General features: G+C 34.9%; 1 protein-coding gene across 2 annotated transcripts; it reads left to right on the top strand.

Annotated features, from left to right (window-relative positions):
* The first annotated feature begins 738 nt into the window (after nucleotides 1–738).
* Nucleotides 739–3955, top strand: LOC127083901 (ras-related protein Rab11C). 2 transcript variants are annotated; one of them, XM_051024265.1, is made up of 3 exons: nucleotides 739–875; nucleotides 2315–2532; nucleotides 3340–3955. In XM_051024265.1, the coding sequence occupies exons 2-3, from the start codon at nucleotides 2368–2370 to the stop codon at nucleotides 3823–3825; spliced, it is 651 nt and encodes a 216-aa protein (XP_050880222.1). In that variant the 5' UTR covers nucleotides 739–875; nucleotides 2315–2367; the 3' UTR covers nucleotides 3826–3955. The 2 variants fall into 2 exon arrangements, with proteins under 2 accessions (XP_050880222.1, XP_050880221.1); XM_051024264.1 differs by lacking the exon at nucleotides 739–875 and adding an exon at nucleotides 2018–2214.
* Nucleotides 3956–16197: the final 12242 nt, after the last annotated feature.

The raw sequence follows: 16197 nt of genomic DNA, 5'->3' as shown, positions 1-16197 counted from the left end.
TTGACACTTTGGAAGGGGGCGGGGGGAATGGATGAGACGTAAACTCTGTAGAGTTTCCAAGACTTTTGAACCAAGTCATGGCAGCCCATTTCAACGAAAATCTTACATTTTACCTTGCTCCTAATTGTATGGTACCCCACAAATCCAGATGTTCGTCAAGGGTCCTAGTGCTATATCCGACCTAAAATTTTAAAATATTTTGTATCTAAATCCCATCTTAATATATCCAACATTTAAGTCATCATTACAAGAAAAACTAATATTAGCTGAGTAGTTTTGATGGGTGAATTTCACCTCGCAAAAAAATGATGGTTGCGGAATGATAATCACCTCACAAATTATTTATCCAAATAAAAATAAATAATTTGTTTATAATATATCACCTCGCAAGTCATCTGAAGGAAAATGAAAACTTTTAAAACAATGTCTGAGAGGTATTTTTCACCTCGAAAATCAATTTTCAATTTTCAAATTTTGAACGTTAAGACAAGTCAATTCAATGCAGAGTCATGCTAGAAGGTTGCGAGGTGCAATTCACTCAACAAAGATCACATGCATTGCGACGTGTCTTGCACCCAACAACGACGTGCTTATCACACTGCAAAGTTCACATGCATTGTGATGTGTTAAACACCCAACAAAATGACATGCACAGTTTCCAAAAACACTGCAACGATCACATGTAAAGTTGTGTATTTATTAATGTGTTTTCTCTCTTCAACTTCACAACCGTGCTTTCCCAACTTCAGCTTCTTCTTATTCCACAAATCACACAAATTTTTTTAAGAAGCTCACACAAAATCTTAGTCTAAAATTCTATCATCTCCTCCATTCCAATATCAAACTTTTGATTAAGGGTTCATTGTTAGTATAAGGTACACATTTTATTTCAAAAAATTTCTTACCAATATTGGATTGTTCTGGTTTAAATGTGTTTGTTGATGTTTCTATCACTATTTATGTTGTTTTAAATTTTATTTTTGCAGATATTGTTTATGAAAATATTAATTTTGTGTATGTGTTTATACCGTTTAGTTGAGATTTATTATTTTTAACTTTTAGTTAGCATAATATTTTATTAATTTTGTTATATATATATATATATATATATATATATATATATATATATATATATATATATATATATATATATATATATATATATATATATATATATATATATATATATATAAATAAAAGTATATGATATGATATTGATTTTGTTTTACTTTTATTAGTATATATAGTAAAACAGAATAATTTTTTTTTATAGTAAAGCAGAATATATATTTTTTATTAGTATATATAGTAAAAAAAAAATTTTTTATAGTAAAATATAATATATAATTACAAATTTTATATTATATTATTTAAGAATATATTAATTTTTTTTACAAATATAATATATAATTACAAATTTTTTATTGTAAAATATAATATATAAGATGTTTATTATTTATAAAAAATATTATATTATACTATCACAAATTTATTATAATTAAATTTATATAATATAAATATATAAGAATTTTTTTATTAAATAGCTTTAAAATTTGCCAAATGATTCTTACCTAGCCATTGCATGAAACCTTGCAAAGTGATTTTCATCCAATAAATTAATGATTTGTGAGGTGAAATTCATACAGCAAATTAGTATTCGCCCAATAACTTGCGAAATAGTTTTCACCTAACAACTTGTGATGTGATTTTCTCTCAAAAAAAAATTATGACTAATGTTTTAATAAAGTGAGTAAAATTCATAGATTTCGTTCGTTGCATGATGATTTTGACGTTTGCGAGGTGATTAACATCTTACGAATTTAAGTTTTTCTTTCGATATCCTATTAAATATATAAAAATTGTTTAATTGAAACATACAAAATCTAGACTATTTTATAACAAAATTACATGATTTAAATTTTAAAAGTAAGTAGACTCTAAAGTCTAACGTAAACATCTATCTTTGTACAAATCAATATAAAAACATGGCTCTAAAAAAGATTTTGAAAATGTAAAAATAAAACTGCCGAACCAAAGTTGATGAACGGGCGTTGAAAGTGCCTTGTTGTCCGTTTATTCAGTTTGTTTAATCATTGTGAGCCTTTCAAACTTCCTATTCTTCTCTCTCCCCTCTCTCTCTCTCTACTTTGAATTTTCATCCATGTACCCTTCCTTCAACTTCACCCCATTTTTCTTTCACCATCTTTTTCAACGGTTAGTGTCATAATTCATGTCTCTTTCATATTAATTTGCTATGTTTTTCTTACTCTTGTGATTATTGATTTTTGCGTTGTTTAAATTTGATATGGAGTAGGTATCTGGTGGTGTTGATCGGTTATTGAAAATAAATAAATAAAGTAACTTGAAATGGCGTACAAAGTAGATCATGAATATGACTATCTGTTCAAAATTGTACTCATTGGAGACTCTGGTGTTGGAAAATCTAATATACTGTCTAGGTTTACAAGAAATGAGTTCTGTCTTGAATCTAAATCTACCATTGGTGTTGAATTCGCTACCAGAACAATACAGGTTCCATTTCTTTTACTTTTACTTATTTCTTCCTTTGGATTTCCGTTAATTTCTCATTAAATACTAAAATTGTAGATGGTATTACGATTATGGTCACTGCAGTTTCTGCTCTATTGTAGCCGTTCCCGTGTAAATTTTGATTCAGTGTTTGAAATACAGTGTTAAAAACCTTTTAGGTAAAGACTTTTCAGAAATAAATTAAATTCTGACTTCTAAATTTTGAGTTTTAATGAAAATACTTAAAAATCTGGGAGAAGTGGTTGATGCAGTTTTGTAGGACGCATGATTTCAAATCACACTGGTATTGTGGTCTTTGGAGACTATGGCATCAGCCATCTTTGGTTTTGCAACATTGTGGTTTCTGCAACATAAGAACCATAATTTAGAAGTGTTATCAAATATCCGCAATTGTGGTGTTATGGTGGGTATACATACTGGTTTTTGGGCTCGTCGCAATCGTAAATATTGGCCGAATATTGTGGGGTTTTCCGCCATAATCTATTATAACGTCTCCGCAAAGCGTCTTGTATGGCGGGATTTTGGCTCTCTACTATGGACTGCCATTCGCCATGGACAACAATGGCTTCAAGGCATTAGTTCCACAGTTGCGCGCGAGGGATAGTTTGGTTTTCCAAAGAAAAATATAGTTTATAATAGAGTGAACCCTTGTTCTCTCTTCAATTGCAGAAACAGTTTGTAATAAACACCTCTTCCTAAAGAACTTCTTGCACATGTTCAGTGATTTTCACTATTAAATTCGAAGGAACTAATTTCCGTCACCAATATATACACGAATGTTTGAAACAGGTGGAAGGGAAGACAGTGAAGGCACAAATATGGGACACTGCAGGTCAAGAGAGGTACAGAGCAATCACAAGTGCGTATTACCGGGGCGCTGTTGGTGCATTATTGGTGTACGACATAACCAAGAGACAAACATTTGAGAATGTGCAAAGGTGGCTTCGCGAACTGCGAGACCACGCCGATTCTAACATCGTTATCATGTTAGCAGGAAACAAATCTGATCTGAATCATCTAAGAGCAGTAGCTTCTGATGATGCTCAAAACTTGGCTGAGAAAGAGACTCTTTCATTTCTAGAGACATCGGCATTGGAAGCCTTGAATGTTGAGAAAGCATTTCAAACCATTTTGTTTGATATCTATCAAATTCTAAGTAAAAAGGCACTTGCAGCACAAGAATCAGCTGCTACTACTAGTCTTCCTCATGGTACTACCATTAATGTGTCTAATATGTCTGGTAGTGTTGAAAAGAAATCTTGTTGCTCTAATTAATTACAGGTTGTAATTTGTAGAAAATTTCAGAGGGAATCCTTCCTTTTTTTCTGTTGTATTTGAAACACACAATTTACATGAAAATATAGTTTGCTACAATGAAGTTAGTTTAAAAAAGCGCAATAGAAAATGAATATGACAGTAGCAGTTTTAATTTGCATTATATTAGATGGTTTGGCAAACTGATTGTGAAATGCTTACATTCTGAAAAATATTATAAGTTCTTACAAATTATATATCTCATCAAGATAAAATAAAAGATTAGTCATGTTAAAACAAATCTTTCTATATAAGAAAATTGTTAAACGTAATGAAATTCAAGTTCAAGGTTGTTGCATTCATGTGAGTTTGTAATTGCATTTGAATTTCATTTGGATTAATGTATATAAATTCAAAGTTAGTTGTAACGGATTTGAGAATTTGAGATTTAAAAATGGAGTTAAATCTCTCTCTCTTACATCTACTTCTTCCTCTTGTACATCAATGGAGTATTTTTGTTATTTTCAACAATTGATATTCAAAGCTCCAGTCCTGATTCACATGGAAACACGAATGTATGTGAGATGTGTGATTGGTTTCTTTCCTCGAATTCACATTGAATTGATGATCAAAATCGAAGAGAATCACATATCTTGATTCTCAAGGTTTGGGAAACACCAGTGTTGGTGAGAACTGGGTGATTTGTACAAGAACGAAGATGAAAAGCGAAAATAGTAGTTTGAATACGTATCTTCTAGTATTCGACGGAAAGAATTGGAATCGGTGGTCGATTCAGACGTGTGTGTTATTTGGCGCTCAAGATGTTCTTGATCTCGTCATTGATGGTTACACATGGGTTGCAGAAAATGCAAAAGAAGCGCAAAGAATTGCACAAAATGAAACGAGAAAGAAGGATCAGAAATCACTATTCTATATCCATCAGTGTGTGGGTACAAAGGTGTTTGAGAATATTGATGACTCGACGACTGCAAAGCAGGCATGAGATACACTTGTGCGATGTTATGGTTGTGACGCATCGCTGAAGAAAGTAAAGTTGCAGTCCCTACGCAAGCAATACGAGAATTTCAGCATGAAGAACAATGAGAAGATGACTGATTACATCTCTAGAGTGATTGTGGTCACGAATGAGATGAAGTCTTATGTAGAAACACTCTCTAAACAAGTAATCATTAAAAATATACTAAGATCATTTACTCCTCAATTTAATTACATAGTTGTAGCAATAGAACATTCGAAAGACACTAGCACCATGAGAATTAAAGAGCTTCAGAGTAGTTTAGAGGCATAAGAGTTGCGTCAGTCTGAAAGAAATTCTGAAAGGAAAACAAAACAGGCTCTGAAAGCTTCTTTTGTCAAGAAGAACCAGAAGCAAGTGTGGCTAGAGAACAACAAAAAGAATGGTGTTGGTGATTAGAAGCCATAACTTTCCAATTTAGATCAGAAGAAACATAAAAATGCTTAGAAGGAAAAGGAAAAGTTTGATAAGAGAAATGTCCAGTGCTACAGTTGCAACAATTTTGGCCATTTTGCTGCTGATTGTTGGTCAAACAAGGTTGGCAAGGGTGAAGAAGCCAATATAGTCTGAGGATGAACATGTGATATTGGTGGCATAGGTGAATAAATGTGAAAAAATTATGGGTTTGTGGTATATGGACACTGGCTGCTCAAATCACCTAATTGGAAACAAGCAATGGCTGGTTGATTTTGACTATGGTAGAAAGACCAAGATCAGATGTGCTGACGATGATTATCTGTGAGTGCAACTTCCATTAGATGTATTTTGTATGATGTCAAAACTAGGATATTTTAGCGTTAATGTATATTGGATGGTGTCCTCTGACTCTTTATGTGCATTTTAGCATTAGGAAACATAAAAGCATTTGGAAACAACTTGGATAAGGTCTCGAGCATAAAAAATGTATGAAAATATTTTTTGTGAGAAATTTCATCATAGGTTGACACATACGTTTATAGGTCAACCTATAGGAAAATATTTTCTACTAGAGTTTGTTTTGAATCTATTCTTTCTCACTTTCTACTCATTTTCCCATTATTTAACCATGTTTCCTTAGTGCATTGTGAGTGAAAAATACTTGTGATTGGATGAACTAGTGTTTGTGCTTAAGTGTTCATCATAAAGAGTGAAATTCTCTTGTTTGATATCTGTTTTTGGTTTTTGATATTATGTTGGTAAAATATTTTTCTTGATATTATCATAGTAAAATCTATGTTTGGTTTTTGAGGTTAGTCGGACAAAAACTATGCTTGGTTCGAGAGCCCAACCATTAAAAGTTTTATTTGGCTTAGGGGATTAGCTTGTATAAAATATCTTCTATTATAAAAAGGTTTGTGGGCATATCCTTAAAATCTCAAGACACTTTATTAGTGGAACTCTCAAGAAAAAATTCTTGGGGACTGGAGTAGGCCAAGTGGTTAGGCTGAACCTTTATAAATCCTGGTTTAATCTCTTTAGCCATTCCTCTTTATATTCTGTTATTTAATTTACCTTCTTCTTTTATCCCTTCTCTTTTATTATTCCATTTCTTTACCTCTGCTTAACTGTTGAACTAACATAAATTATTTTTGAGCAAATATTTATTTAATATTTACCAGGATTTTTGAATATCACAATTCACCTCCTGCTCTCTTGTGTTTGGAGTAACTTGCTCAACATGTAATGCCTTTCTTCTAGTAAAAATAAATAAATTTTACTAAACTATTTTCATTATGATCTTAAAATATAGTCAAGAGTCCGGGGTGTTCTCGACACACATGCCTACGACTTATGCAATCAAATCCCCACTGAAGACAAATTAGTGGTGATATCACAAAAGCCATTGGGATACGATTAAAGAAACAAAAACCCTACAACACAAGTGCACCGATAAAGACAACCGACCACAAAGTGGAAAATAAGGGATCACCTCCCTCTTAGTAACTAGCCACTTCAGAGGTAAAGGTGAGTCATCATCACATCAACCTCAAACCAGGTTTTGACTTGGGGGCACAGAAGGGGAATCAAACCTTGGTAGAGAGTAATCCCTAGACACGTCCAATGAAACTTTAAATACAACCACAGAGAACAAGATATCTCCCAAAGAAACAAACTTGTGGCTTAAAGTAATGTCATAATAAGTAAAAATAATGGTAAATTAAAATATATATTGCCAAGTAGGAATCATGAAGGTTACCTATTCATTAAAAATACACCAGGTAGAAAGACTCTAGATAAAAAAATTAACAAAGGACTATGCATTCAACTCATCCACAATAGAAACTGGCTTCCCCGTTCATAATTTTCTGATCAGAAGGAACTTGCTCTCTCAAAATATGAACCTCAAGATAAAAATACTCCATATGCTGTAATTCATTCATGAAAGATACATGCATGATAAAGAAACTATATGTCACTTCCTTCGCATACTCCTTATCTAAGGAATAATTTTCAAGACATATCCCATGAAGGTCGTCCTCGGTCTTCTTTCGACATTCTCAGGCCTCCTTCAAAGATGCCTATATCTATTTTACCATCTTATAGGAAGAATCCAGCGCCTTATTTTCCTCATCAAGATCGTTCTTGGCCTACATCAATGATAATTGTGTAAGGGCTATAGTTTGTGTTAGAACAAGATTTGGTTCTGCATCTAACCTTTAGTTTTGATGTTAACAATGCATTATTTATTAGAGAACAACTTTTTACACTAATGGTTTTATCTAATGTGTATCTTTTGCTAACATGTTCTGACTCTGAAGCAATGACATGTGACATCATCAGATTCTGGAATCAACACACTCTGACTCCGAGGAGATACAAGTGCTTTACAAGATGCTATCAAGTTCTAGAAAACTCTTAGACAACAGTTCTGATGAATGTTCGTGTTAAAACTTCTGACTGTAACTTTGATTGTTAGAACCTCTGAAGGTTTGTCTGCCTTCAAGATTATGTGCTCAAGTTCTGAAGATTATGAAGAACAAGATCTGAAGACTCTGAAGACCAAATTTTGAGGAGTTGTGTCAAGACTCTAAAGACCCAAGGTTCTGAATATTTTGTCAACTTGTCTCTTGATCCTTCTAAGCATGCTTCAACATCTTTTTATCAAAATTCGTTGAAGATTAGAAGATAAGATTAAAAGGTTCTGTGTCAGGAAAATAGTCCACAATACAAGGTCACCCTTTCCGCCACTTGTAAGACCCCAATTTTGACCCTAAGATCCCTCATGCAATTTCATCATAAACATTAGCATTGGGATCATACCTTGGCACCCTCCTTGCCCCTCCTTCACTGGGTTTATTTTGGGAGGGATCACCAAGCACTTTGTGATTGTATCATACTTGTATATTATCATTTTACTAACCAAAATACCAAAAATTTGTCTTTGCATTTGCCTAACTCTTTTGTAGGTAGGGCATGATCTCCATTGATCTATCAGGTTCATATCTAGGGTTTGAGACCCTCATGAAAAAGAGCACAACCATGAATTGATCCAAGAATGGTTATGAGCATCATATATGAATTCCATTGATTCCTACATGTCATATTGATTAAGTTTTCTTCAAGAGTTTGAGGGTGATTTACCTTGGAAACCCTAGTTTGACTAGGTATCTTAAGTAACTTCTCCAACAAGCTATCTCACCAATTGATCAAATTTCTCAAGGGAAACTTCAAAATTCATCATCTTATGCATATATCATCTACCATGAGCCAAGAAAGTCCAAATAATTGAAGGTTAGCAAGTTGGTTGATGGTGGTTGGCCAGATGAATTCATCTGATCAAAATTGGGTCTCCCTAGACCCTATCTCCTACAATTTTCACCATATGAAAATGATTCCAAGAGAAACGTTACTCTAAATAACATTCCAAACAACTTTAATGCTGATACCTAGAGCTAGTTTTGCTTGAAAAATCATTTTCTATGTTTAAACATTATAGGTCATTTTGTCTAAACCCTAATTTGAAAGTCAACTTCTCAAGGCCATAACTTGCTCAATTTTTATGAGATGAAAGATTTCCAAGCTTCACAATTAAATTTAAGATGTATACTTCAATGTTTATGTTTGGAGTGAGAGCTAATTCAACTTTTATGAGCATGTGATATGAGGTTACATTATAGGTCATTTTTGACCTATACCATTGAACAAGTGATTTTTCCAAACTTCAAAAATGTATAACTCTATCATTCCAAATCCAAATGACATGAAATTGGTGACAATTTTTAAGGTCTTTGAAAGATCTATAACTTTGATGAAGACACGTTTCTCATTTGAAGCTCACATAAAAAGTTAAGCAAGATGGAATATTGAGATATATGGCTTGACACTTAGAAAAAATTTCAACATGTTGAAATTTCCAAACTTCCACCTCAAAATTCTCCATGTTCCAAGCTCCAAATGAAAAAGTGTTGAACATGGAAGTTGTTCCTCTTGATCTAAACATTCCAAAAAGTCTAATTTCATCCATTTTGGACAAGATTTGCTAGGGCTGCGCATGACTTGAACATAGCACTCCAATTTGATTTAAGAATTGTTCACACTCAATTGTGGATCAAATGGAATGATCTCATGGGCATGTACACGCCCATGCACACATGCACCACTCATTGCCAATTTTAGTAACTCAATTGTAATGTGCAAATATCATGTGTTTCAGCTATAAATAGAGCATCATATGCTCAGAATTAGGAACTCCTTCGCGCCAGCTTTGATCCCAAACACCAAACCCTTCCATTTGAGAGGATAATCCCGAGAATTTCCTTTGGAAATTGAGTTTGAATCTCACTGTTTTGAGATTCAAAACTCCAGGGATCCAAGACCTTTTGTGCATTCTAATCTACTTCTGCAAGCATCCTGAGCAAGATCAAGCACGAGCCAAAGCAAGAACAAGTGAATCCAGACCTGCATTGAAGGTATTTTCCAGAAAATTTCATCTCTTCGATTCTCTCTCAATTCCACTCAATTCTCTTGGATCTTTGGTTGTCTGAAGTCCTACCAATGTAGGCAAGAAGATTGAGTTCCTTAGAGGTCAAATCGAAGCAACTCAGTTGACACACCTCAAAATTCAACTCCTCATATCTTTCTATATATGTGGAGTTAGTTAAAATTGAGGTTAGATTCGTGCTCTACGCTATTTTTTCTTTCAGATCATGTCCTCCTTTTTCATTTTCTTAATGGTGATGAGTGAATCAGTCCGGCCAGGGTCACCAGAGAAGATAACCGGCCTTTGGACTCCGGCGATGTGCTGGAAGTGTTCAGAGCCATTGATTTGGTTCAAATTGTTTTAATCTCACGCGTTGGTTCTGATTACCATCCCTGTGGCGCATTGACTTAAGTCCACGGCGGAAAGCGCGCTGAGGACCACTTGATCTGCCACCTCAATTAATGAGGGAAATCAAGTGGTCCACGTTTTTTTGTTATTTTCTGATTTTCTTTTATTCCTTTTATATTCATTAATTCATATTAATTATAATATTGATCTAAAAAATATGAGAGTTTCACCAAAAAATTACAAATAATTTCCTCTTTCATATTCTAAATTAAAATTATTTTTTGGATCATTATTAATATTTTTCATGATTTAATTGATTTTGTGTTTATTTTTAATTATTTAAAAATACTTTGAAGTCTTTAAAAATTCTGAAATTTTATTCTCCAAGGTCCTTTGACATTGTTTGACCTATGATAAATCTCATGGCCATTTATTTGGTGTTTTGATGTGGTTTTAGGAATTTGACAAACCATATTTAATTTAAATGCCTTATTTTAGTATTTTTAATTTGAATAAATGCCAAATAATTTTATTGACCAATTGTGGTGACTTGTTTGTGTTTGACTCTTGTTGTTGGGCTTTGGTCAAGGTTGATTTGACTTTGTCAAGTTAATATCATTGAATTTAGGGGATTGATGGAATGTACATTCCATCTCCCAAAATGAATGAATAATATTAATTTGGTAAAAGTCCTCATTTGACCAATTTGAGTTTTGATCCATTCCCCTCCCTCTTCATCTCATTCCCCTTCTTTATGCATTCATCTCATTTGGTCAATGATATCTCAAAGTCCTAAAGCTAGTTGATTGAAAAATTAACATGAGTATGGATGAGATTAGGCCACCTCTTTTGCATATCTCTTTTTGTGTGTGGTATGTTTCATGAGCATAATCCATTATACTATGTCTCAAACATGCATTAACACCAAAATTCTATTGCCCGACCTTAAATAGTTGTGACTTTTACATAAGTCCAATTACGATTGCTTAACATAACGCTAAATTTGTGACACAAAAGGCATAGCATTCTAGTTAGAGAGATTGTAAGTCTCCCCTCTTTCATGGTATTATGTGGAAACTTGGTCTTTTTTCCTTCCTTTGGAAGATGTCTTGGCTCAAGGATCCATGCTTGTGATAAGTAGGTTGAGTGTTCTCCAAAGAATGACTTGAAAAATGAAAAGCAAAAGCAAAACAATACTAACTTCTAACCCATTAACAACTAACTTTTAATTTCAAGCCATTTACTTTAATGTCATTTAATTATAGCCTTTATTCATTTGCCATTGTTCATATCATTCTAATTGTTTATGTTAATGCAATTTTCACTTTGTCCACTTGGACCATATTGTGTGATATATCTTGTTTGTATATACTTTGCTTGTTTGTGTGGTCTTTGACCATTAATGTACATAATAACAACAAAAACCCTAAAAAACATTTGTGTGGACTGTTGGCATGATCTTGGACAAAATGGATTTAGATCTTAGGCAACACTCCTATGCTAAAGGACTTGGCCATTGCCAAATTATTGAGAAACCAAGTGCTTACAATTTGAAACTTCATCTGATACATCATTCAAGATCCCTCTGAGTTCATCTACAACATGATCATTGTGAAGCTGTTATTTTGAACCTGTGCCTTGAAGAAGATCATGAGTGGCTAAAGCTTGGATGTGGCTATCTTTATTTGATGCCTTTGCTCTTCAAGATAATATAATTGTGCATTTGTGTGTTGCTTGATTCTAAATGTCCAAGGGAATTCTGGGTTTCTATTGACATTCTTGTCTATTGGATTGCTACTCATTTGGTCAGATCTTTTCAACTCTTAACTTTTAATTTTGTGCATAGGATTAGTCCCTTCATCTTCTCCCCATTTATTTAATTTCGAAATCTCTCCCTCTTTTTTTCAAAATCTTTGATTGAATATATTTTGTTCTAAACTTTGACCATTTTGCAAAAAAGATAGAAACTTTGGCCTTATGCCATTGCATTTTCAAACTTCTTTTCTTAAATCAAACTTGTAAATAAACTTAACTATACTTGACTTAAACTTTCAAAAAGACAAAAAAAACTAACTCATTCAAACCATTTTAGGCCTTTGTACTTAAGTTTTGTTAAAATAAATGCATCCACTTTGAAATTTGTATCACGAACTACGAGGTTTTGATCCCTCATTTTTATGTTGGTACGTAGGCACGAGTCCGAAGGACTTGTCAAACACAAAAATATAATTAATGAATTCTTTTCTCATCCACCCATTCTATTTGTTTGTAAACATCATTTTTGTACCAAATACATATTCACACAAAAATGGCTCCTTAGGAGTACCTAAGACACTTTGAGTGCTAACACCTTCCCTTTGTGTAACCAACCCCCTTACCTGTAATCTTTGACATTTTATTAGTTTTGATTTGAGAACTTCTTACTTTTGGGTTTTGTTCGTACTTTTTCCCTTTTCCCTTGGAAACAATAAAAGCGCGGTGGCGACTCTTGTTATTTGATGTCTAGCTTATCCATAGCTTGATGATCATGAATTTACCGCTATAGAAATTAAGTGGCGACTTTGCTGGGGAGTAGTCTCCAGTGGGTTTAGCCTACTTTTTGTGTGTATATATTTGTATATATATGATGTTTGTATATATGTATGTATGATATAATCTGCTTGTTGTGCTTGGTGATCTCTGAGTGGTGAGATAAGTTCTAACCCGAACTTGAGTGCAATTAAGATAGGAGGATGGTAAAGTCATGTTCGACTTGTGTGGAGTAGTCCTTAACAAGTTGGCTTGAGAACATTATTATCTCTAATTTGGGTCTGAGAAGCCGAGGAGCGTAGAACATTTACCCCCTCTTGGCCTATTTAGGACGTAGTGCGGAAACTGTTCAAGTGTAGACTTGATAACAGTTGTTACGCGATACTGCACTCAGACGAGTTTCTCTTGAGAATATTATGGGTCGATGAGTCAGTCATCTTAACCTGTAATATCCGATAGATGGAATTAAGACTTTGGGAACTTTTTAGAACATGATCTATAGGTTTTTATCCTTAGTTCACTCCTTTGGGATGGTTCTTACCCAAACTCCATGCTCGTGACTTACAACAAACCCTTGATTCTTAGTTTATCCAATCAAGTCTTGTCAATATCAATGGAACTTAGGTGTTGATAAGGTGTAAACCATAATCCACCAAAATGGATGATTGATCTTGACAATGACTTGATTCATCCCTTGACCTTTGTTTGCCTTGTGTGTGATCCCTTATTTATGATTGTTGCATTCATGCATTCATGCACATCATAACATTCATCACACGAAAATTTCAAGGAACTAAGGTATCATTTGCAAATATTTTCAGACCATGGATTGTGGACGAAGGAACACTAAGAAGTACAGTTTCAAATGTCCCGACTTGAACGAGTTAAGAAAGCTAGCATCTTTTGTATTAGATTCCTTGGACTTCAAACAACGTCATGGGAATCTTTTGTCCATCTTGTTTGCTGATGTGGTTGAAGGACTCTTAAGTGTATTGTGCAATTCTATGATCCTCTCTACCGTTGTTTCACTTTCCCAGATTTTCAGCTTGTGCCTACATTAGAGGAGTATTCTCATCTCTTGGGGATACCTGTTTCTAGTAGAGTGCCTTTTAGTGGATTGGAAGAGATTCCCCAATCTAATCTTATTGCTGAAGCTCTTCACTTGAAGAAGTCTGAGATAAAGGCTCATTGGGTAAAGAAAGGAGGATTGTTTGGGTTGCCATCTGATTTCCTCATCAAGGAAGCTACTGCTTTTGCTCAAGCTGGTAGTGTGGATGCTTTTGAAGCTATCTTTATGTTGCTCATCTATGGATTAAATTTGTTCCCTAACATTGATGATTTTGTTGATGTTAACGCCATTAGACTTTCCTTGATTGGGAATCCTATGCTTACTTTGTTGGGTGATATGTATTTCTCTTTGCATCTAAGGAATTCTAAGGGTGGTGGAACTATCGTCTATTGCATTCCTCTTCTGTACAAGTGGTTTATTTCCAACTTGCCTCAGACACCTGCTTTTATGGAGAACAAACAATGTCTAAGGTGGTCTTAGAGACTTATGTCTCTCACTAATGATGATATAGTTTGGTATGATCCGTCTTTAAGAAGTTTGGAGATTATTGATAGTTGTGGTGAATTCTCTAATGTGCCTCTCATTTGTACACAAGGAGGAATTAACTACAACCCTGTTTTGGCTCATCGTTAGCTTGGGTTCCCCTTGAGGGACAAACCTAATAACACTTTGTTAGAAGGTCTTTTCTATCAAGAGGGTAAAGATCCCCAACATTTGAAGCAGAAGATTATGCATGCTTGGCATAATGTGCTTAGGAAAGGAAGATCTGAGCTTGGTCCGCGCAATTGTGTAGCTTTGGAAGCTTACACTCTTTAGGTGAAGAAGAGAGCTTTGGAGTTAAAGATGCCTTATCCTTGTGAAAGACCTATGTTTATGGTTGTGGTTGAGCCATTAACTCTCCCTAACCAAGATGTAGAGGAGTTGGAAGACGCGCTCGTCAAGATGAAGCAAAAGAAGGACATGTGGGAAGAGCGTTTCTGTAATTTGAGCAAGAAGCATGAAGAGTTGCAGTTGGAGTCTAAGGACAAAGATGGACTCATTGAGATACTTGAAGATCGAGTGACGAAGAGACAGAGAGAGCCATAGGTTTCATCTTTTAGCATGCCTCATCCTTCCGTTTCTTGGAAGAAGATTGTTGATCAACTTGTCCTCGAGAAGACTCGGATGAAGGCTTCTTTTGAGACCGAGATCCGACATATTCAAAGGAAGTACGCGCCTTCAGCCAGATCTTCTGACGCTGTTAGGGATCCTTAGGATGACTAGTCTCCTTTTCTCTTGTATTTTTCCTTTGGTTTCTGAAATTATACTCAGTATAATCCTTCCAATTATATAAATGAAAAAAGAGATTTTTGGTCATATAATTTTTTTTTTCAAATGTTGATATATATGTTTGCAAATGATATAGTAAGTTCCTTGAAAACAAAAATAAATAATCAAGCATTGTATTTCATGCATCATTTGCATAAGCAGGTTTCTCTTTTGCCAAATGTCTCATTGGTGTTTCTTCTGTGCTTTAGCCAAGTTGACTCACCGGTACAACACCCGCGCCAATCATCTCAGAATTATGGAGCATCTAGAGTAAGAGAACAGAGAGCTGAAGGACGAGGTCGCCCGCCTGACTGCCATGATGGAGTCAGTTCTTGCTTCTCAGAGTCAATCTTCTCTAACGCCTGTAACTCCTTCTGCGAGGACAGTTATTTCAGAGGTGGCTACCTCTACCATGCTTGTTGCTACCGCTCATTTTGCACCCACTATGCCTGCCGGATTCCCATGGGGAATGCCGCCCAACTTTATGCCTGAAGGCTTTGCGCCTACTTTTGCTTCCATGACAGCATCTAGCTCGGCCATGTCCATGCCACCTCCCGTTGTACACACCTTACCTCGTGTGGAGGACACCATTTATCACTCTGAGCCGTCTGAGGGTCCGGATGTCTACGAGAAAATGGATGAAATGAAAGATCAGTTTCTTGAGTTGCGCAAGGAATTGAAGATGCTAAGGGGTAAGGATTTGTTTGGAAAGAGTGCTGATGAGTTGTGTTTAGTGCCCAACGTCAAGATCCTGGTGAAGTTCAAAGTGTCTGACTTTGAAAAGTATAAAGGGAATACTTGTCCACTCAGTCATCTAGTGTTGTATGCTCGCAAGATGTCTACTCAGACCGATAATGATCAACTATTGATCCATTATTTCCAGGACAGTTTGACCGGTGCTGCGCTCCGTTGGTATATAGGGTTGGATAATGCAAGCATTCATACTTTAAATGAATTGGGAAAGGCTTTTGTCAAGTAATATAAGTACAACATGGACATGGCGCCTGATAGAGACCAGCTGAGGTCTATGTCTCAGAAGGATAAGGAGACGTTTAAAGAGTATGCGCAGAGATTGAGGGAATTGGCTGCCTAGATCACTCCTCCTTTGGAGGAAAAAGAGATGACAAAGATCTTTCTGAAAACTCTGAGTTCAATTTATTATGAACGTATGATTGCTAGTGCCCCTAGTTACTTTGCCGAAAT

Source organism: Lathyrus oleraceus, chromosome 5 (assembly GCF_024323335.1).
Source record: "Lathyrus oleraceus cultivar Zhongwan6 chromosome 5, CAAS_Psat_ZW6_1.0, whole genome shotgun sequence".
Taxonomy (NCBI): Eukaryota; Viridiplantae; Streptophyta; class Magnoliopsida; order Fabales; family Fabaceae; genus Lathyrus; species Lathyrus oleraceus.
This window is presented reverse-complemented; position numbering and strand designations above follow the sequence as displayed.